Source organism: Mus caroli, unplaced genomic scaffold (assembly GCF_978045245.1).
Source record: "Mus caroli unplaced genomic scaffold, Mus_caroli_1 scaffold_15, whole genome shotgun sequence".
NCBI lineage: Eukaryota > Metazoa > Chordata > Mammalia > Rodentia > Muridae > Mus > Mus caroli.
In genome coordinates, this window is record NW_028227270.1 from 87,075,661 (window position 1) to 87,099,301 (window position 23,641).

The 23,641-nt window shown below is 46.2% G+C and overlaps 2 protein-coding genes across 4 annotated transcripts in view; one reads left to right on the forward strand and one right to left on the reverse strand.

Annotated features, from left to right (window-relative positions):
• The window catches only part of Slc22a23 (solute carrier family 22 member 23), a 171,295-nt gene extending 157,400 nt beyond the window's left edge, over positions 1–13,895 (forward strand). The window contains exons 9-11 of one of the 2 annotated variants that reach the window (XM_029468209.2): positions 63–86; positions 1,059–1,182; positions 10,197–13,895. In XM_029468209.2, the coding sequence (XP_029324069.1) occupies positions 63–86; positions 1,059–1,182; positions 10,197–10,554 (506 nt within the window). In that variant the 3' untranslated portion in view covers positions 10,555–13,895. The remainder of the gene's footprint in view (positions 1–62; positions 87–1,058; positions 1,183–10,196) is intronic. The other variant, XM_021179965.3, reaches the window with a different exon arrangement.
• A 1,462-nt stretch (positions 13,896–15,357) lies between these two features.
• Psmg4 (proteasome assembly chaperone 4) lies at positions 15,358–23,189 on the reverse strand. Of its 2 annotated transcripts, XM_021180750.3 has the most exons (3): positions 22,904–23,189; positions 20,174–20,249; positions 15,358–15,550 (listed from the first exon to the last, which is right to left on the reverse strand). In XM_021180750.3, the coding sequence occupies exons 1-3, from the start codon at positions 23,075–23,077 to the stop codon at positions 15,429–15,431; spliced, it is 372 nt and encodes a 123-aa protein (XP_021036409.1). In that variant the 5' UTR covers positions 23,078–23,189; the 3' UTR covers positions 15,358–15,428. The 2 variants fall into 2 exon arrangements, with proteins under 2 accessions (XP_021036409.1, XP_021036410.1); XM_021180751.3 differs by lacking the exon at positions 20,174–20,249.
• Between the last annotated feature and the right edge of the window lie 452 nt (positions 23,190–23,641).

The following is a 23,641-nucleotide window of genomic DNA, read 5'->3' on the forward strand; positions in this document are numbered from 1 at the left end:
GCCACAAGGACTCACCAACTGGTTTCTGTTTCCTCTCTCCCTTCCATTCTTTGCCCTTCAAGAATTGCAGCTGAAGTTGGCCGTAGGTTGGACACTATAAGCATATATTTGTATTATCTATCCTTATCTTGTGCTAGAGGAAGCCACTCTTGTCTCCCTGGTTGTGCGCAGCTTGGCTTGCATGCCCTCCCAGGCCCCCAATCCAGCACCAGTGCTGTTTGTCCTTGGTCAGCAGCTAGTCAGGATGAGAAGGTGGGAGGGTTGGGGCTTGGTCATCTGTGCTATAGGGAGAGCCATTATCTCCTCATGACTCATGCAAGCTTGCTGCTCTCCAATGGGGGAGGTGGGGAGGGAGAACAGCAGAGGTGCTGCCCTATATCCCATGCTGCTATGAAACCTGCCTGCCCCCACCAAACCCATGCTACCAGTGCCCATGACAGCACTTGCCCTCCGTGCAGCCCTGAGGGAAACTAAGCTGAGCTGAGAAGCACAGTCCCTACACATGCCAACACTGTGTGCAGTACTGCCTCGTGCTAGCTAGGCTCCAGTGCCACCTGTAGGCATAGAGACTGCTGAGTGCTTTCCCTCCCCTCGGGGCCCATGAATTATTCCATTTGGGTCATGTGTAGCTTTTCTATACTTAAATCAGCACTGACTCTGGGTTGGGTGGGTCCACCCTGAGGTTGCAGCCTGGAATCCAGGGCAGATAGTGAGCACCTTAGCACTGTGGCAACAGGAGAACCTTAGCCCGCCTGGCATAGCTTCTGGCTGAGTAATTCTACAGGCCACTGTGAGCTCAGCATGCTTAGTGTCCAAGGTACTAACAGACACCAAGAGAACGCTTTAAAGGACTCCAGGCTCCTTGGCCTAGAGGACTGCTCACCCAAAGGCCACTGCATGCCCAACTGTATCGCAAACTAGTCATTGGGGAGGAGTGATCTCCTGGGATATCCCTGGCTTCCCTTCCCCCATTCTCGTCCCAGCTCACCCCTTGCCTGGCTTCTGTTCTTTTCCTTTTTCTCCTACCTCATGGTCGCCTTCTTTGGATTCTCCTCCAGGGATGAGTGACAGCGTCAAGGACAAGTTCTCCATTGCGTTTTCCATCGTGGGAATGTTTGCATCCCATGCGGTGGGGAGCCTCAGTGTCTTCTTCTGTGCAGAGATCACTCCCACAGTGATAAGGTGGGTGATGGGATAATATGGGACCTTTTCTCAGATCTCTAGATCGGTCCTTGTCTACAGAGGCCTGTGTGTAAGGAACTGTCCTCAGTTCTGCCTCACCTTGGCTGCAGGACCAGGGTGTGGTGTGGCATGCAGGGAATGATGGCTGCCTGACTCACAGTCTGATGATCAGTTCCACCCTGACTCCCAAGGTCAGGTGGGAACATAACCCTAGATCCCATCAAGACAGTTACCAGAGGCATGGAAACAAGAGCTGCTTAAGGTACAAGAAACGTGGCAAGGGATAGAAAGTGGAGAGATAAGAAAATCACCCTTGCCAGTCCACTGAGAGACTTGGGAACAAGGGATTTTTTTAAAAAAAAGGTATACATGCCCCCAATAATCCTAGATTCTCAGGAGGTTGAGACAGGAGGGTGGAGACTTCTCAGCCTACGCAGGGAGACCCCATTTCAACAAAAGTTGAGGGCAGCAGATATAGTTCAATTGTTTGTCTGGCATGCACAAAGCCCTGGGTTCGATCCCTAGCACTCCATAAACTGGATGTGGTGGTACATGCCTGGAGTCCCAGCACCTGGGAGACAGAAGCAGAAGTTCAAGGTCATCCTAGCTATACAAAAAATAAAAAATAAGAAAGATACAAGGTTAGATAGAACCTTTTTGGTTTTTCCTCCTGGCCTAAGAAGCTAATCACTAATCCAAAATTGTATCAATGATTCAGTTAATTAAAAAAGATAAGCAAGACAGCACAACCCCAGACTGGGTAGAAGTGTGCCTTTCCCTCCAGAGCTCAAAGGGCTTAAGTGTTTGTAAAATACGATTATTATCCCTGCGTGGTGGCCCATGAAGCACAGCATTTAATCCCACTGTGACTGTATCATGGTAAAGTTATAATATTTGAAAGAGCATCACTTAACTGCATCCCCTCTACCACGTCCCTCTTCCTAACACAGGTTGGATGCTCCTACACTAAAAATCTGACATCTAAAATGCTCCTAATCCCCAGCATGGTTTGCTTGTTTTGACATGGCTGCAAAAATTTTTACACCCTGAAATTCTGTTTCATGGGCAAAATTGTTTTAAATATTGTATAAAAATGACCTTCAAGTTCCAGAAGCCATATCTAAGATGTAAACAAGTCTGTATTTAGACTGAGATCTCCTCCCTCTCCAAGATATCCCATGATATATATGCAGATATTACAGATTCATAGGTACAAAATCCACAAGCATTTTGAATTAGAGACCTCACCTGCACTTGGCATTTGTTACTTACTCAAGGGCTGGCTGTGCTTCATGTCACGCTGAGATCCTTATTAGAATATCATTAGCATTTCTAGTGCACATGCTTTTTTGAAATTGTGAGTGTGGGCAGTTATTCAGCTGTGAGCTGAAACCCAGAAGTCAGCATGATGACACCCTTCAGAAGAACAAGCAGACCTTCCAGTTCAGATGGGACTCAGAGAGACTAATTATTTTAGGCCCTCTGGTGCTGGGAGGACTTGGGGAGCAGGTAGGCAGGTCTGTGGACTTCCCTCCTTGCTGACAACAGAATTTTCTCATGACCTCATTTTGACTCATTCCCTTGAATTTTTACAATACAAACCAAGGCAGCTGGTTACTGGTCCCTGTAATAAAATGTCTCATCATTGTATATTTACGAAAAAGCAATTGGGTATTGAGTAATTCCTCTAGTTCCCTGCCTTCTGCTTGAGGTAAGGTGAGGTAGACCAGAAGCTCCTTTTGCGCCTGCAATTGCAAACCACGGAGGAAGCACAGCACCTTACTCTTTCCCCACCAGTTAAATTCCCTCCTTTATAAAAGAATCCACGAAGACAACCTCTTGTCTGGAGTGCAAGTTGCTACTAGTCCTGGTTTTCTCATAGCCACTGGCAGCCATTGCATGACTCTAGGGAGGGCACCCCGTAACTCTGGCCTCCCTGTCAGTGTGCTTAACAACCCAGAGTGAAAGAAATATGATATCCTCTTCCTCTTTGATGCAAATCTGGAAAAATTATTAGGGGATAAAATTTGAACAAATACGTTCTAAAGTCCACCTTGCCAAGATGACAAACTAGAAAAATATTTGGCCCTCGGTGATGTTTTGTACCTGCAGTGGGTGAAAGGAAACTGTGGCCACCTCCAAGCCAGGCTTGGAAGAGTCTCCATGGGAACTCTTCCCACGGGTGGTTTGTGCAGCATTTTCTTGCAAATAAACCCATGAAGAATTCCCATGAGAGTCCCAGGAAAAACATGCTGCTTCCCTACTACCCACTCCACACAGAAACACCCAAGATGATTGAAGGTGTGGTCCACCGGCTTCCTCTTTCTTATGAAAGTCTTACTCTGCTCTACACTTTTGAAGGAAATAGTGTTCTTACTCAATATAGCTCCTATTACTTTGATAGAACACCATGACCAAAAGCAAGTTCGGGAGGAAACCATTTATTTTGTTTATGCTTCCACATCATAGTTCATCATAAAGGGAAATCAGTATAGAACTCAAACAGGGCAGGAAAGGGGAAGCAGAAGCTAATGTAGAGGCCATTAAGGGTTGCTGCTTACTGCTTTGCTCCTCATGGCTTGCTCAGCCTGCTTTCTTATAGAATCCAGGACCAGCAGCCAAGGGATGGCACTACCCACAATGGGCTGAGCCCTCCTCCATCAGTTACTAGTTAAAAAATGCCCTACAGACTTACCTGCAGCCTGGTCTTATGGAGATATTTTCTCAGTTGGGATTCCCTATTCTCAGATGACTTTAGCTTGTGTCAAGTTGACATAAAATTAGCCAAACGAAGGTGCCAGGAACAAGAGATATATACCAGGATATGTTTGCTACACAAATTCATGATAATCTCTTTTCCTGTGGGTGGTAGAGACTAAAGCAATGGTTCTCAACCTGTGGGTTACAACCCCTTTGGGAATCACATTTTAGATATCCAGCATATCAGATATTTATATCATAACTAATAACAGTAGCAAAATTACAGTTATAAAGTAGTAATGAAATGATTTCATGGTTGGGGGTTACTACAACATGAGGAACTATATTAAAGGATTGCAGTGTTAGGAACATTGAGAACCTCTTGACTAGAGTGAACCTTGTCTCATCAAATTTTGCTCAGACGATTACAGGGAGCCACTTAGCCTTAGCCCACTGATGTTTACACTAGCTGGAGAGCAGCTTCCACAACTCATACCCTAGGCTTTAGACATTAGTTAAATGGAAGGTGGGCTGGGAAAGACAGGTTTCCATCCTTTCATAATCTCTCCCCTTGTCTTGGGCAGAAGTGACAGGCATTCTAGGATGATGTAGATGTAGCCAATGGCTGTTTCTGTTGGGGGAGTCATCTTTTCTCTCCACTGTTATTTTGAATCTGAAAACAGGAACTCCTATAACCTACAGTGACTTCCTTTACCCACAACAATGGGATAAAGGAAGAGAAAGGGCAGGTGCTGGTGATGCTGACAAGCTGATTCAAGGTCAGCAAAAGTCCTCACTAATTTGTGGAGCCCCAGTCACAGACTGTCTGTCCTTGCTTTGTGTACCATCCTAGCTTCTTATCCACTAATTACTATTTGCCTGCTGTTCAGGTGGCTCCATTCTTTTACTATAGTCCAGATCATCTGCATCAGACTGGCCTTGAGACCTTCCCCTCTGAGCAAGTTTCCTATGTCTGTCTTCTGCTCTACTGTTGCCTTGAGACAAGATATCACACAAAGAATGATTTGCCAACCGTCCACTGATGGATAGCATCTGTTTATAGAAATGATGCAAGTGAGTGTAGCTCAGTGCTACAGTGTGTAGTGTGTACTGGTCATGTACACAACCCTGGGTTCAATCCCTAAGACCCATACCCAGTAAACTATGCCTATTGGTCATATACAGTTCTTACCATTAACCCCTAAATACAGCACCTATTTACACAGCATTTGCATTGTGTTAGCATTATGAATAATGGTAAATGATGCAAACAACATGTAGGTTCCATGCATTACCGTAACATTTTCTGTAAGACACTTGAGCATCTGGGAGTCCTGGTATCAGCCCCCCTAGATACCAAGGAAGAACTATATATATAATTCCACAAATTGTAATTCATGTTATTGTTTGTACCTGGATAGTTTTGCTAGTTCTTCACTTCTGTGCCAATGAGTACAGTATTTGCTTAACAGAAATTCAATCAAGAAAAGCTAGAAACATAAAGGAGGAAGTAAAACCTAGGAAGGGGTGTGTTCATATTTTTATATGAGTTCATGGTTCACATTTATTTCTGATTCACACTTCGCTCCCCCTACTGAGGCTGCCCATTGGCAGTGGTCAGAGAGTTGTTACCCAAAGTAAAGCTAGGGGGTGGACAGTGACAATGCCCTGCTTCTAAGAAACACGGAAGCCTAACCTGATTTGTGTGGTGAAGCCTCACTGCTATATAAACATGGGCATAGGCTGCCCTCTAGTGAACTCCCAGCGCAACAAGAAGGAGCTCTGACCAATCAGCCTTTTAGAGGGAAATGAATGTGACACCAAGCATGAGAAGATCCCAAGAGACTTCAAAAAGGAACAAACAAAACCAAAACTGGCATGCCATTTTTCTTACAAAATTGTCTGTAATAATATTAAATCCAGGAAATCACTAATAGTCAAACATAAAGTATTTTCATAGGAAAAATAAACAAAGATGTACAACTGTTCCAAACATGATTTAGCAACAGGACATGTGGGGAAAAATAAGTCACTATCTGGTGTCACCATGGGACATCCTTGAGTCTCCAGTGCATACCTAGATGCTCAACAAAAATCAGGAGACAGGAAATGAAACCTGAGGTGCTGGTGGTATACCTCATAAGCTCTCACCTTGTAGCCCAGGTTGGCCTAGACTGTCCACATTCCTTGGTCTCCCAAGTGCTGGAATTACAGGGCATGCTACCACATGAGGCAAACTTTTTTTTTTTAAGTAGAAATGCTTTATGATAGTATGAACCATATACCCAAAAACAGAATCATTTAGCATTCTAGAGTATCGGGTATTACACATTGTTCTATTTGCTGTCCTTTAATATGACTGACAGTGCAGTAGGTCTGTCTATACCAGCACCACTACAATCATGTAGAAATGGGTTGTGCCATGATCTCTGTGACAGCCACAGCTATAAAATCCCCAGAGATGTTTCACTGTAATCCTATAAGGCCACTGCTGTATATACAGTTTGCTACTAGATGGGACTGGATTCTCTATTACATACTCAAAATCATATACATATGCCTATAACTTAGATGGGCTATAAATCAAACATATTTCAGCCAATATTGTTATTAATGTGATATATTACTTTGTTATCATTCACTTGGTGTCATGTGAGACTTGCCTGAGGCTTAGCAGCTTCACACACTTCCTTCATGGGGGGCTGGCTGTATTCTGCTTTCCTGCATGGCAACTCTAATGGGCAGAGGCAAGAGAAAGCAAAACTCAGAGAAATACAATCTTATCAAAGGTCTCAATCAAACAGGTCCCTGATACCCCCTCCCATCCTGTGGCTTACCAAAGGGGCCAGATTTACCAGAAATTCTGAATGACTGTTTTGGTATTATTCACCTGACAAATGGGCCAAATCTCATAGCTCTCTGACCCATGCCTGTAGGTGAGCTGGCCTTTTTACCTAGGAAGTCATTGTGATCTATGGCCATCCAGTATTTATTACATGCAAACTGTGAGACAGCTGATATTCCAGGAAATAATCCTTGCCCCTAACAGGTGCATGGAGGAGCAATACCAAAAGGCTCATCATGAGCAAATGTTGACAGAAAGATGCCAGTGTCTTTCAAAGGTGGTGCAGGATACTACTTGGGAAGACTGGTACCTGGACAGCACTAAGAGCAAGCATATCCCTCCTCAGTGCACCCCTTGCTGGACCAGCAGTATGACTTCCTATGTGGCTCTTTTCAGCACTCAATTGTTTTTTGTTTTGTTTTGTTTTGTTTTGTTTTAATTGTCTTATACAAAGTACTGAGGACATGAAAGCGTGGGGAAGAGTTTCCTTAGCCAAGCCTGGTCATATTTAACAAATGACTTAAGTTCTATGGCTTATGGTATCTATAGGTCAGTGACCTGGGCAATGCTTACCTGGATCCTTGCCTCAAGCCACAGTGCCCTGAGGCAGGATTTGCCTACAGGCTCAGCGGTCATTGGTAGGATCCAGTTCTTCATGAGTTAACTGGGGCCACCTCATTTCCTGCTATGTGTACCCCAACAACACAACAGCTTGTTTTATTATACTCAGAGTCTCTCCTACCCTGTTTGTGGAAGAGACATCTCGTTAACTTTGCAGTGCTTTATGGGCACGAATTTATTGGAAATTATTTCTTCCAGCCCACATATAAGGCAAAGGTTAAGAGTACTGGAAGGTGGAAATTATCTTAAAATTCTGACATAAAACCAAGTAGTGCCCAAGGGCCAGTTGACCAAGTCTTGGCCAGTTGCTGAGAAAATACCAGAGACTACAGATTGAGCAAGATTTGGTCTTGCCCTTGAGCACCTCTCAAGCACAGACACACACAGACATATACCATGAGGATATCGTCTGCCAGAGGGGGGACTCAGAGAGGTCTGGAGCAGCTCCATAGCTTGCTTAGCCTGGATTCTGCAGAGTCCAAGGAAGCCAACAGGAGCCACATGAACTGTGCCTGGCAGGCAGTGAGAGCACCAAGTCATGTCTCCTACATTAACCCAGGAGTAGTCTGAGGGCCTTGCTCTTACTAGAACTACTGAGAGGATCATTTGCAGCCATGGTGATGTGGAAATGATGTACAGTCCCTGGGAGCTTGCCAAGAAGAGGTGAGGCTGGCAGCTGCCTCACTCTGACTGTGGGGTAATGGGGATCTGTAAGGACAGGCCTCGGATCCAAAGCTGGGAGAGTTTGAGAGTTAATAGCTTGTGTGCCATGTATGTGACATAGAATTCATCCATTTAGATTTCCAGTTCCTCACCCTTCAATTATAGACCACTTACACCCTTATGCCCCTCTGCAGTTTCACCCTCCTAGCCCCAGGCAATCACTGCCCTGCTTTCTGTCTCTCTAGATCAGCGCTTCAGACATTTCATGTAAATGGAATTGTACAACCATTTTCATGGTGTAACATGTTAGTGTCTCATGCCTTTAAAGGCTAAGCAACATTCCATTATATCTAGATATGCCACATTTTATTTATCACTCAACAGCTGATAGACATTTGGATTGTTCCCAGTGCTATAAAGCATAAACATTTGCTTGTAAATGTTTGTGCATATGGTTTTACTTGTTTTGTACATGGAATTGCTAGCTATATAAAAAATTGTTTCCTTTCAAGAGAAAGTCGACTTGTTTTCCATCCTGCTCCCAGGAGGCTATTGGAGAACTCCAGCCTCTCTAGGTTCTCACCAACATGTTTGTTCTGTCTTTACTCCAGGCTTTCTTTTTTTTTTTTAAAGATTTATTTATTATATGTAAGTACACTGTAGCTGTCTTCAGACACTCCAGAAGAGGGCGCCAGATCTCGTTGTGGATGGTTGTGAGCCACCATGTGGTTGCTGGGATTTGAACTCTGGACCTTCAGAAGAGCAGTCCGGTGCTCTTACCCACTGAGCCATCTCACCAGCCCCTACTCCAGGCTTTCTCAAAGGTGTTTTGAAGCCAAGTTGAGTTCAATAGGACATACATCCTTTGTCAGAGGCAGGCTTTGTAAGCATCTCCCCCTGGCTGTGTAGCTTCTACTTCTGAATTATGTCTTCTAAAGGATTTTTTAAAAACCTGTTAATTTTGATTAAGTCTAGCTGGTCAGTTTCTGTGCTGTGGCTGCATTTGTAAGAAATCCCAGATGACCCAGTCACAACAATCTTCCCTGATGTTTTCTGAGACTCACTTTATTTTGTACCTTATGAAGGGGGCTCTGCCTTCATTCGTTTGCACTCAAACTACCCTACTACACCAACACTGCTCGTTGTACAGCTGCCCTTTGCCCCACGGTGTGTGCCTTTGTTGAAATCCACTGACCATAGGTGGAAAGACCTGGTTGTTCCTGAAGTCCACATCCCTGTATATTCTCCCTGATGTTCTTACAGGTAGGCAGGCTACTGTATTCCTCCTTCTGAAGATAAGACCACCTCAACCTGTCCCTTGGGCCTGGGGGGACCAGGAAGTTTTCTGGCCCATTACCTGAACACTATGGTCTCACCCCAACACTGTACCTCTTTCTTAGTACCTACAGAGCACCTCAGTCCCTGGAATGTTTTCATGTCAAAGTAGAGAAGATAGAGACACAAAAGGAGGGGTGCTAAAATATTATGTGTCTTCTAACCTCTCTGGGATTCTCAAGGGTTCCTCACTTGGCAGAGGAATAGAGATAAATGACTCACACTTTGACTTTGGCCTATCTGAGCTCAAAGTTTCGGGAATTCAGATACAGCCAAGATGAAAGTAGCTTGGGATATCAACCCTATGGGATTTACTAGGTGGAACCAACCAGAGTAGGGCCTAATACAGAGGCTGAACTGCCTTAGTGCCTAAATCCACTCTCTATTGTAGTAATTGACAATTTATAAAGAATACAGTTTATTCCACTATGGTTCTGGAGGCTGAGAGGTTCAAGGTAAGGGGTTGTACATGGTGAGGACCCTGGATAGTGGGGATTCTGCAGAATCCCAAGACAGTGCAGGGCATCAAGATAGAGGTGACCCAGTAAATATGCTAGCTCAGGCTTCTCCTCTCCTTCTACAGGGTTTATAAAATTGTTGTCACAGGGGCCTAACCTCTTGACTACCTTTAATATTAATTATTCTTAAAGCTCCCTCCCATGTCTGGATTCCACCAACATTTGAATTTGAGATTAGGTTTCTAATCCTGGAAGTTTGTGGAACAGTGCTATGAGCTTGCCCTAACAGCCATAGCACTTAGCACACATAACAACCAACCTGTGCTCCCATTCCACCCTACTTGTGCCAAACCCTTATGTTCCATTTAAGTCTGTGCTCTCTCCCCCTGCAGGTGTGGTGGGCTCGGGCTGGTGCTGGCCAGTGCAGGTTTTGGCATGCTGACAGCGCCCATTATTGAGCTGCACAACCAAAAAGGCTACTTCCTGCACCATATCATCTTCGCCTGCTGCACGCTCATCTGCATCATTTGCATACTCTTGCTTCCTGAGAGCAGGAACCAGAGCCTGCCTGAGAATATTGCCAATGGGGAACACTACACACGGCAACCACTGCTGCCACACAAGAAGGGAGAGCAGCCCTTGCTGCTCACCAACGCGGAGCTCAAGGACTACTCGGGCCTGCATGACGTGGCTGCAGTGGGTGATGGGCTGCCAGAGGGGGCCACTGCCAATGGCATGAAGACTATGTAGCTCGCTGGACCACGCCACCATTCCACCAGTCCCCCCCGGGGCTTGAAGGGCTGGGGAGAGTTTGCACACAGGTTTACAGACCAGGGAGGAAGTCCATCTCTGCTGCTGACTCCACTCAATTGTGAGACTTTCAACCGGTGTGGGGAATTCTGTCTTTCCAGACATCCGAGGAACACATCTGAGAAACCAGATGCTCTGGAAATAACCCTCTGAAGACTTTCTTTTCTGCCATTCAATGTTTGTATTTATTTTGGTCATTTTTACGAGAAGCACTTTATCCCCTTTCCCCCTCCACTGATCATGAAGCAGAACCTCCTTCAGGAGTGAGGAAGGGTCACTCTGAGGAAGTCCCTGTAAGTGACCAATGCAGTGGCCAGTCCCCTCCCTGGAGGCCAGACTCAATTTCCTTCTCCACTCAAGGAGACAGAGGTCATCTGTAGGCCAGGACCCCTACCTCCAGGCTCCCTGCCATGGACAGCTGTGCCTCTCAAGCAGAGAGTCCTTGGGACTACATTTTACACAGAGGAAAATGTACATGAATTGTTGTTTTTCTTTTTTTCTTTTCCTAGAGTCTGTATATTTTAAAGTTGGATTCTTTACTTTCTGTTTGTTAGGTAGTTTCCATGCTGTGTTGGGAAAACAGCCCCCAGATGTCATTCGAGCCAGCTTAATCTTTCTTTCCTTCAGGATCATCCTTTTGTACTTGATCTGGAAGTTTTTGTGGGGAAACTTCCATACTTCACCAGAAATCCTACGTGATGAGAAAGCGCCAGTTCCCGACGCCGCCCGCCCGGTTTGCTTAGTTAAGTCCACAGCAGCTGTTGTGTTGAGGTGGGAGCCATGTTTGTTTCTGCTAAGACACTTTCCTTGACTGAGCTCCAGCAGCAAAGGTCCCTCTTCCCCAGCCAGCCCTGTTGCCAGTACTACTTGAAAATGTGGCCACCTCCAGAACTCCAAACAAAAGGAAAATAACAGAAAAAGGCAACCAAGGCAAATCCCAGGAGGGAGCCTCGATGTCCCACACATGGCCGCCACTCACGTCTCCAGCACATACCATAGAGAGCTCCAGCTTGGATGGCTGCCACTCTGACATCACAACAGTGCCCACAGCACCTGGAGGCGGTCCACCTCATGTCTTCCTCAGTGGCTTCCTGCCTGTCACTCACTCAGCACAAAAGGGCCCTCCCTGGGCAGGAGTGCAGGTTGCTCACAGGTGAGTCCACGTGGCCTCTAGTCCCTTGAAAGCAGCAAGAAGTGAGAGAAAGCAATAACTCACCAAAGCTCAACTCCCATCCTGTACCAGCCTCCCAGGACGTCCTTATCTGTGTCCCTCATCTTGCCCCAGACAGCAGGGCACCAGGGCTGCTAAGAAACCAGCCTCTGGACCTCTTGCAGCAGCTCAGGCACCAGCTTCTCTGGGCGTCGTGGCTTCTTATCAACCATCTGCCTTGCCTCTTGCCATGCGTCTCTCCCATGTGCTCTTCCAGGGAAATCATGGCCTCGGGCCTATGTAGGCAACAAAGTGACTTCTAAATGACAGTTGCTAGAATTCAAAGGCCAGAAAAAGGGTTGAGTTGAGCCCCTTCCAGCTCCTTGTCTGATCTGTTTCTTACAGTCTTACCCACTTCTCTTCCACATCTGATAGAGACATCGGTGGAATCCAGCCGCCTTGATCAAGCCCTCTTGAGAGTACTGATTCCATATGCAACCATGTTTCTGGCAGCTGGCCTATGTTCTCTTTGATGCCTGGGGTCCTGAGTGCTTTGCTTGAGGACCAATGTGTCTAGGAGGACGGCCATGTGGCCAATCCTTGATCCCCATTTTAAGTCCAGCTTACCTTCCCTCTTCCTGGTCTCTTAGTCATCCCTCTTCCACGCCTTGAGGTTAGTACACATTCTCTTTCCAAAGCCTCTCTAGATCTGTGCAGCCTTTGCGTGCCAAACTTGTAAGATACCTTTCACCTTTCCCAGGTACCTGCTACCAAGTCACCTGGCAGCAACCTTCTGTTAAGTACAGAATGGGACATTTGCATAGCCATGAGCAGTCTTACACTGGTTGTGTTGGCCTGCAGAAATCACTAGGTTAGTGGTGTCAAGGTATAGCACTTCTAAACTTCTTTTCAAGGTCTCCAATCTCCACCTCGAATGACAGTGGTAAAAACACTAGGCCAATGCAGACAGTGTTAATGGCTGCATCGACCAGAGGCAACCCATCAGGGATTAGCAAGGAAGCTGCCACTGAGGCAGGGGCCAGAGGACCATCAACCAGAAGGCAGACTGCTGGCAGTGTCTTATGCCAGCCTCAGGGAAAGGCTGAGCAGTTCAGTTTCTGCTTCAGTGCATGGACACCCGAAGTTGCTAGAACACCTTCATGAAAGATAGCCAAAGCAGGAAAGCTTGCTTGTCAGCCAGCTTGCTGTGTGGTCTGACCAAGTGAGAAAGACAGCAGGACACCCAGGCCTCAGACACTCTGACCTAGCTCCAGAGGACGATGGCCACAGCCCAGCTCCCTGGTACCAAGCTGTCATCCCTAAACTTGGCGCTTTGCCCCTTGTGGGCGGATGCTCCTCAAGCACTGGCCCTTTCTGTGGGGCCCCTCCCTCCCTGGAGAACATTAAAAGGTCTTACTCGCCACCCATTCCTACCCTGTTTTCATAAGTTATGCACAAATGTCAACAGCTGAGACGGGGTGGGACAAGTTCTTCATTTTGCTCTTTATTAAGTCAAATATTATGGAAATATCTACTTATTAGCACCCAAGACAAATAGGGAAAAGGTTTAGATGTTTTTGTGTTTTTAAGACTATAACCACCTGCAACTGGAGGACAGGGCTGATAAACGGGTTTGGCCACAAAATGGAAAGCAAGCAAAATCAGACCTCGTAAGGGGAGTATCACACACAGTCACGACTACTTCCCAGAGCCAAACCAGAAGTCCCTGAACTAGAAGTGCCATTCAAAGAATCTTGTGACCATCACACACCCAGCCCCTGGGTGGCACATGGGTTGAGGGAGGCCCACACTTCAACTCCTCCCTGTTCTGAAGGACACCACCTCACTCTAATGTATTGTGTGTTTTAGAGAAACAATATGGTGTGTTGTGTCTAGTGAGGAACGCTTCCCTACCTCTGTCCTTTCTGCAACCCAACCATGCGTGCTTTTCCTCTAAGAGCCGCGTGACTGTACGTGTCGACGGGGGCGGTACCTGTTCACAGCACAAGTTTATGTTGAGCTCTGAAGTGTCATTCACAGCTGCGTGTCTGCATGGTGTCGCATCTGTTGTACCTTTGGGGAAAATTTGTATGTAAATGTACAGAAATAAAAATGTTGCCCCATTAACAGATTTCCTCTGGAATGTCTTCCCTACCTCACCTGATGGTATCCACAAAGGGCATTTCACTACCACTGAGGACGAGTAAGAAAAATCCTCCACGTTGATCAGATCTCCCCACGTCACTCTCAAGGCTTCTTCTGTGAGCGGCCTTCATTCGCCCTGCAGATGGTGGGGCCTCTCACTCTGCTTTAAGAGTCCTAGTCTTAAAAGGTAGTCAGAGGCTGAGATCAGATTAAACTTAAATGTTTATGTAGTGTAATTCTCAAAACCATCTGAGAATTCTGCACATTTAAGATGATTTTTTTTTCCTCATTTGTGTTCTGCTAATCCGTGGCCTGAGGATTCCTAGAGAGGTCAAGGAATGACTATCTACACTGTGATTCTGTGAGGAAAGACTGATAACACAAAACTCTCTTCTCTAATGTAGTATTTTTTAACAAGAAAATAATATTTCTTTAATAAAGCATTTATACCAAACTCTTCTCTCCATAGCTGATTTGTGTCACTTACTACTCTGTCCTAGGGAGCTCCCCACTGGGCTTTCCACACTGCAGAAACACTGGCCAAGGCTACCAAGACTGGCGTCAAAGTATGCAGGAGGTGGACCTTCAAACCACAGACGCCATTACTACCAAATGCCCTTCTTCCTGCCCCTGCCTGACTTGGTGCAAACCCATTCACACTGTGCAAAATAATGATAGGCCCCTGAATTGTCAACTCAGGAGGGTCCAGGGGTACCCCAAGGATTAAAGAGCTCTTTGGCAATGGTGGTCACCTTTTGTCAAAACGTGGATCTCAACACATGAACCTCAAGTGGAAAAAAACACAATTAGAGCCCAAGTAGTAGCCAGGAATTAAACATGGCCGAAGGGCAGGTAGTAGGAAGAGAGGGGAGAAGGAAAGCCAAGGTAAGTGCAAAGGGGCCTGAGACATTGGTGCCTGCAAAAAACAAAGTTAAAACCACAACTGGCACCTGGCACAGCCTGTCACTTTGCAGAGTCTTTCTACACACTTAACCCAGCAAGTTAGGGATCATTGCCATTTCACAGATGGAAAGAATGGGTCCAAAAATCTAGACTCCACTGAGCCCCAAATCTACAAAGATACACTAAGGTTCAGGTCTGGCTTAAAATAGCACAAGTGAGGTGACCATGAAAGGCTTAGAGAGAACACATGGGAAGCCCCCAAGGACTAACTTTCAGTTCACAAGTTAGAAGCCTCAGGCCCTGCACTCAATCCTAAGGAGTATGCACCACAGCTGTTGACTCTCACCAGGAATGGACGGACGGAGCGATGACTGATGTGTTAAAACTCTGTCTGATACGCTTCCTCCCCTTTCCTCTAGCACTAGCCATCGGGAGGTGGGTATTGTCTGCTCCTTTTCTTGCTTCCCATGCCATCAGTTTGAGCCTTCTGACACCCACACTTAGAGGAGAAAGCCCACAAATGAACCCTTTTAAAACATGAAGCGTGAGGACAAAAAAACAACCTGTTTATTTCAATGTCATTTATATACACGTTACAAACTCTTCCTTCTGCTGCTCAGAACTTTTCCGGAAAGGTCTCCATTTCTTCCTTAATCCTGTTTTCTACGAGTAACGTGAAGTTACTGTCTGTGTTGGAGAGGTTGTAGCTGACAAACACCTGTTTGCTGGTCTTCCGGGCTAAAAACAAAGATAACATGTTGAGAGCCACGAGTGAGATGCCGTGAGTCCCGAGTTCCACAGACCTGCCTAGAGCTGGGAAGCTGCTTGCAAAAAGAACAAGGATTTGAAGGAGACTCCTCAAGGGCTGGACATGCAAACAGGCACCTAGCCCCTGCTAGGCTCTGGAACAGGGGACTTAGTCCAAGTCTCCCAGGAGCTGCTATAGCTCAGTAAGAACGGCAGAGTCTGGCCCATCCTGACTCCTGCAGGAGAAAGAGCATAGTGTTGGGGCCAGCAGTCACTGCTAAAACGCTCTCAGGTGACCACACACACTAGTATCTGGAAATCTCTACTCTACACAGGGCTTTGGAGATCTGGGGATTTTGTTATCTCAAAAAATAATAATATTAATTAAAATATTAAAGTTCTCCATCACTACTACCCACCTCTATAATTTTTCTCTCTCCTTCTAGAAGTGTATATTCTATGCATGTACATATATATATATATATATATATGCACATGCATATATGTGAGTATGCATTTTCTAGAACCAATATAGGTGAGGCATTGACCAAACTCCAAATATGAAGCCCAGCTGCATGCCCAGATCTGGAAGGCAATACCCTGAGCAGAAGCAGGCACTGAGCCCAAGCCAGCGTTTCACTCAACAATGACTGGGCAGTGGCCTGACCTCTTCTTCCCTTGGCCTCACTCATGCCCAGGGAAGAGGCAGAAACTACTACTCACCCGTCAAAACATCAATCCCTCTCTATTCCAGTGACCTCACCCCCATCTACAGGCAGAAAAGCAGGCAGGCAGGCTGGGATAGCCACAATACCATGACTAAAGCCTGCTGTGAAAGACACCATGCTTCATCCAGGTGGTGATTCTGCCCTGCCTCTGCAACTCTCCCCTGCAGTCCCAGCAGGGTATCCGTGAGGGCAGAGAGACAAAGCCATCTTCAAGCATGGGTCTTTTCCCTGATCTACCATAGCCCAAAACCTCTCTGGGCTCCAGATTCTCCTTTGTAAATCAAAGGCAGTAAGGCCTCTGAATCTCAAAGACCCTTTAATTATTTTCTTATTAAACATCCAAGATGCCAAGCAGTGGTGCCACACACCTTTAATTCCAGCACCTGGGAGGCAGAGGCAGGTGGATTTCTGAGTCCGAGGCCAGCCTGGTCTACAGAGTGAGTTCCAGGACAGCCAGGGTTATACTGAGAAACCCTGTCTCGAAAAACCAAAAAAGAAAAAAAGAAAAAAGAAAAGAAACATCCAAGACTGTGCATCTGGTTTGCTTGGGGGTTGCTTGTTTTTAGATAAAGGGATTTGGGGGAATATTCCATTGACTAGGCAACTGATGTATCTCTAGAGAGCCCTTCCTTTGCCCTGAGGATAACTAGGTGGACTATATATAGCACATGAATTACATCTCAATAAAACTGGGGTTCGTTTTGTTTTATTTTGGGGGATTATTAGTTTTTGGTGATAGGGTTCCCTGTGTAGCCCTGGCTGTCTTAGAACTAGCTCTGTAGACCAGACTAGCCATGAACTCAGAGATCCACTTGCCTCTGCAACTGAGTGCTGGGATTAAAGGCATGTGCCACCATACATGGTCTGTTTTTTTTTTCTTTTTTAAAAAAGAAAAAAAAAAAAAAAGGAATGTAAAAACATCCATAAATGAAGGGAATTAACCAGACATGCCGGCACATATAAATAATCCCAAATCCTAGCGCTTAGGAGGCAGAGATGAGAAGCTAACCCTAAGCTCTAGGCCAACCAATTCAACAAAGGAAAAAGAAAAAACAAAGGAAGAGGAGAAAGAGGAAGAGTACATCTAGACCAAAGCAGTTGTTTGGTCACCATAGGAAGCAGTGCTTTACGATGGCTTACAGCACACACAGCAGGACCAGCCATGAGTTTCTTCTGCATGCAGTGTGCCCAGAGGCTCCCATCCATTCCTTCAGGTATGGGAGGGAGTGTGGGAACTGCTAGTTACACAATGATCTGAGAACAAGTCAAGTATAGCAAGATAGTGAGTCTACCAAGAACAGCCAGAAAGAGACCATAAAATCACACTGTGCTTAGTCCATCTTCTCAGTGGCAGTGGCACAGGCTTCCTCTCTCAATAGGAGCACACTGTAGTGTACTTCCAATCAGTCTAATTCAGCATTTCCCAATCTGTGGGTTACAACCATCAGAAAACACGTATTTCCAATGGTCTTAGGAACTGAGACACTGTTCTTTAAAAATTATAGTTATGAAGTAGCAACAAGAATAATTTTATAGTCGGGGGTCACCACAACATGAGGAACTGTATTAAAGGGTCACAGAATTCGAAAGGTTGAGAACCACTGGTCTAACTGTTAAGGGGGCCACAGTGTCTGTGACTAAACTTCCAGACTCATCTCAGCTCTAAAAGGTGACCAAAGCTCAGGGTCTCCTCATCCGCGGAGAGTTGTGATGCGATGTTTCCATGGCTACTGAGAACCCTACAGCCCAACCCTCACCTAGTCTGCTTTTGTCTTCCATGTCCTCTCCTCCTCCTCTTCCTTTTTTTTTTTTCCTTTGTTGAGTTGGTTGGCCTAAAGCTTATGGTTAGTTCCCACCTCTGCCTCCTAAGTGCTAGGATTTGAGATTACATATGTGTGCCAGCATGTCTGGTTAATTCCTTTCATTTATGGATGTTTTTACATTCTTTTTTTTTTTTAAAGCAGAAAACCCCTATCTTTATTATTATATATTACTGATACTTGTCCAAGCCCAAGAGACCAGTCAGCCTAGGATTTTGCTGGGCAAGTCCCTAATCTGAGCGGCTGAAGCACCAGACTTTTCAAAGATGCCAGCAGCCACGACAGGTCACTGAGTTACCGAGAAGCACTTTGCACAAAACTAGGTATCAGGTCTCCAGCTCATAGATACTGAGACAACTTTGCAATTTTTGGTATAAAATCTTTGGTGTCAAACTCTAGTAAGATATGTTAAGAAGGCAGAGACAGGAAGATCAGGAGTTTGAGGCCAGCCTGGGTTATAACTTAGGGGCTGTAGAGATAGCTTGGCAATTAAAAACACATACAGTTCTTAGAGAGGACTGGAGTTTCGTTCCCAGTACCTACGTCAGATAGCTCATAACTACCTGTAACTCCAGCTCCAACACTGTCTGCCAACTTCCATGGGCACTACACTCATGCGCACAAACCCACACTCAGACATACACATACACCCATTAAGAATAATTTAATTAAAAAAAAAAAACTTGTATTCATGGCATGCCAGACAAATTTATGCCACCCTTCTCTACCAGGGACTGTCACTGCAACCCAAACTCAGCATCCTGCCTCCATACATATGTCTGCTTCCCTCAATTCTAAGTAGATAAGAGCACACAAGAATCTGCTTGACATAAGTGTGTTAGCACTTATGTGTTTAAAAATACACAAGGAAGCCCTCAGAAGCAAAGGAGCATCATTGTCCCCAACTAACTTTCAAGTTACTCAGTGGGAAGAAAATGCAAACACAGAAAGGAAAGAACAAAAACTAGAAGCCTTGATACAGACTCAACAGAAATACTTTCCTATAAACTCAAAACTACTTCCTAATAAAAAAGTGTCTGAAACAGCTCGTGAGTCTGTTTCCAGGCTAGAGAAGGACCCTGCAAATTCCTATGTCCTCTGTTCTTCCTGACCTCTGACCATAAAATAAGACAAGTCTGAAGCATTCCAAAATTGGTGGTGTCCCTCCTGGGCTACGTGGTAGCTGCTCGTGTGTAGGTGACTCAAAGTGAGAGTTACTACTGGTCAAGATGGCACAGTTTTCTTTGTACAACTCTGAACACAACTGACATATGAGCATCTCAAAATGGGAGGGTGGTGGGTGGGAGGGGGCTGGGCTCTTTCCTTCCACATCCCTTTAGCCAGGATTCAGGAGGACGTTGGGGTTGCTGGAGTCAGAAATGACTAGAAACGCTGGAAAACACAAAGCCTGAGCCACTGTCGGGGGCATCCTGCCCAAGACTGAGTCATTGTTGAAGGCATCCTGTCCATACCAGCCATGGGAAACCGGGACTGGGGATCACAGAACACAAGTTATTCTGACCTAAATCACCTGAGTATTTGTAATTTTTTTTAAAAAGCACATGTGGAAGGAGGGAGCCTTCACCCTCACACTCTTCGCTAAACAGCTACTCTGCGTTCACTTCACCAAACTCTCTGCCTGTCATACTGAGACTGAGAAACAGTCCTCCCTGCAGTGGTGACATCTACCAGGCTCTACCGAAATTGCCAAGAGGCCCAAGGAGCCACCCTGAGTAGTTGCTGCTGAGCAGGATTCATTTTCTCCCACAAGGAGATGCTACACTCACTGAAAGAAAATAAATCAGCTCATGGATTGAAGGGGAGAACCAAGAAGGATGGTGAAAGTTCCGGAAAGTTCCCTGGCATCGTGATAACACTGAAACAGTTGAGACAGGAAAGTGTAGATGTGTACCCTAAAAAGACCAAAGGACAGAAGTCAGCTTCCAGTGCCAATGAGGCAGTCGTCTGTCATATGCAGATCCTTTACTTCTGAGGGCATTTACCCTAGGACATAAAACCATGGGTCACATCCGGCTAGTGTCAAAGCATTAGCCTTGGGCACATACCTAAACGCTGAGCAAGGCCGGTGGAAGTTGTATCAGAAGTGTCTCCAAAAAGGGAGGTGCACACAGGGATGGGGTCCTAAAGAAGAAGAAAAAAGAACAAAGAACATACTGTGGATTCTCCTACTGTCAGCTGGGCAGCTTTGGGTTCCACACAAGGCAAGGAAAGGACATACAACTGTCCCAAGTGGCTGGCACTTGTCAACAGCCAAGTTAGGTGACCTAGACACAGACTAGACAATAGAACTAGGGCAGACAGAAGCCACCTGTAACGGGACCCACGGAGCTGCTAATGGTTTCTAAGACTGATTTCACATACAGGGGTTGTTTCTGTGTTACAAACTCCAAAGTACACTGACGGGCTTTCCGACCAGAAGGGAAGCCAACGAGCTCAGTAAGCCCACAGCAAGAAATGAGATCAGAGTTTCTAGACCTCTGGTCCAGTTCCCCAACTGAGAAGCAAGTTGCCTGCCTTCGGCAGGAAAGCCTACAAGAACACAGCTCTTGTCCCTGAATGTTTGTGAGGACTTCTGAAGGTTAGTAAATGACTTAGAACTTTGAAAAGACACCAGCTATCAGTATCCAAAGAGCAAAGTTAAAGCCTTGTTTGAAATGGTTGACCGATCTTGTTTTGGCTAAGAAACAATGAAGTATAAACACAGTAGTGTGCTTGCCTAGCATGCACGAGGTCCTGGGTTCAATATTTGGCACCAAAAAAAGAAAGAAAAAAAAAAGCTGTTTGAATAGGAAAAGGCCCTCTCGCTAACCTGCTCGGGAGTCTGGCGCATTTGCCTCACTGTCCAGGTTGAGACAACTTAACGAATTGAATATCTCCCAGACAGTGTGGCACGGCAGAGACTATATAATTCATCTCTTAAGAACTTAAGGTCACTTTCAGAATTTCTTCAGGTATATACCGAACAAGATTAAAAAGAAAAAAGAACAGTATAAAATTATTCAATTTCTATCTTTTGATACAAAAATATAATCATAAACCTGTTCTTTATAGACTCTAGAATTCAACATTTAGCTGAAATGTACAGTGTTTACACTGAAGCCTACTGAAGTAAATCTACCTTACCAGCTGGCTTTTTTGTACCAAAAATAAAATTTTAAGCCCCATCTTGTTACTGTTCTTAATATAATTAATGACTGTCAAATAGGATATTGGTCCCCATAGACACATGCTCAAGAACACATTTACTAAGGTGGGAGCACCTCCTTCAACTCCCTGCCATAGGTCAGGACCGCCTTCCATCCCAGGCCAGCCACCCTCAGGCTGGCTTGGCTGGCATCATCCCTTCTGGGTACTGAAACCCCTGCCACTATCCAGACAGGCCAGCTAGAGAAGCAACTTCATCCTGTGATTTGTGTTCTCCAAAGTTTGTTGTGGCCATAACAGGTTTTCGGGTAAAGGGAGGAGCACACACACATGATCTTTAACACTGTCCTCCGTGGACCAGCACAACTTTTCTATGCATGCTCACAAAGAAAATAATTCAGGTGTCAGCAGCCACAAGCCCTCTAGTAGGACTGCGCTGCCATACTCTCCACCTGCATAGATAGATGTGGCCATGTTTTAGTTGAACCTGATTACATAGTTTACCTGATTACTACCTGACTGGCTACAACTTAAAGGACTCCCTGAAGAGGTCTCAAGAACTCTCCAAGTAATGAGCAGCCTGAGAGGCACTAGACACTAACCTCACCTTATATCACTAAAACTTCAGAGGCCAGTACTACTGGACTGACTGGGCAGGGAAGGACATTAAGAAGCAACAGGCCCTGTGGGGATCCCTAGAAACTCAGTATCATACTCTGAATTCATCTCAAAGGGTCTTTAGCAGAGGAATGGCAATCCCTGACCTATCTTATTGTTTTATCTTTTGGCTTATATGTAGTGTGTATGGTATGCATGCATACGTGCATGCATGTTCCTAAATTTGGGTACATAAATATGCATGTGCCCCCACACAAAGTGAGCTCATCCGAGCGTTAGGTAAGTCCTTCATCCAATATGAGTGGTGTGTTCAAGGAAGAGACAAGGACAGGCAGTTTAACTCAGTGGTGGAGCGTTTGCATAGCACATGCAAAGCTTTGGATTCAACCCCCTGTCCTGGAGATGGAGAGGCTCTGGCCACATGACCTGTGAGAGAAAGAAAGGCCAAAGATAGCCAGAGAGCACTCAGAATAGGTAGAGTTGCCCATACGGAGGTGAAAGGCCACAGAAGGGGAAGGTTTGAGTTTGTTGGTCAAGTACTTATCAGACACTCAAATCTAAGCTCCAAGTTCAATACAAAAGTTGTCTAAACCCAATGTAAAATGTAAAACGTAGCTCGAGCACATGTCAGGAAGCTGGTGCAAGGAGAGCCGATGTTCTGGTGAGCTCAGAGCTCAGGGGCTGGGATGAGTTCCCTTTAAGGTGGTCCACGTGTGGGTTGACTCCAGGGTTCCGCAAGTCAAGAAGCAGCCCTAGGAGACTCCAGCCCGAGGTGTTCAGGAAAGGACCCCAGGGCACACTGAAGCTCCTCAAGAATGTCCCTCAGGGCCGCATGCGGCCAGCCTCACTCCCACTGGTCTCTCTCCTCCCAAACCCTTCTTAGCGGTCCCCACCCTCTACCCCAGACCCGTCACCTTGAGGTCCACTAGTCCCCCACCCCCACCCCCACCCCCATCTACGGCTAGGCCCCGCCCCCAGATCGCCAAAAAGTTCCTGGCCCCGCCCACACTCACGTAGCGGCTGCACATGGCCACTGCGAGGTTGCGTAGATGCGGCGTTGCCCCCACCCACAGGAAGAGCGAATCCGTCAGCCGCATGACATGAAAGTAGACAAGCTGCTCCCACAGCCTTGCACTGAAGTTGTGAAGCGACACGTCCGCGTCCGCAGCGGCCCGAGACTCCTCCATCCCACCAGCCACCGGGCCACAGCACCGAGACCCGGCAGGCGCGGGCTCCCAGACCAGAGAGAGCGAGCGCCGAGAAGCGGAACGCTCTTTCACTTTCCGATGCGCGCGCCGAGGTGGGGTGGGGCGAACATGAGTGGGCGGGGCCTAGAACAGGGCCTCCGCCTGCTCTAGCCCGGTACCTTCAACCTCGCCTGCGATCTCTAGGGACCCACTGAACTACCTCTGTCCTTTTTCCTTCTTCCCAGGAGGGCATGTTAGTGGACTGAAGCCACTCTCAGCATCTTCCTTTGCCCAGATACGGACACACTTTGAGCGCTTTAGCAGCCACCACCTCCCAGGCCCACCTCTTCAGCAAGTCTCGAACCTAGCTAACATAACAGCAATGATCCTGGGAGAAAGCTGTAAAAAGAAACTGCATAGACCATGGCGGGAGGACAGGGTCTTCAGAGACAGGCAGGCACACCCTGAGCTGCTATCGTGTAAAGCTCGGGTCTTGATCTAACCCTTTAACTTCTCTGTCTCTCTTTCCTCGAGTACAAAATGGAAATATGAGTAAGGAGCCTT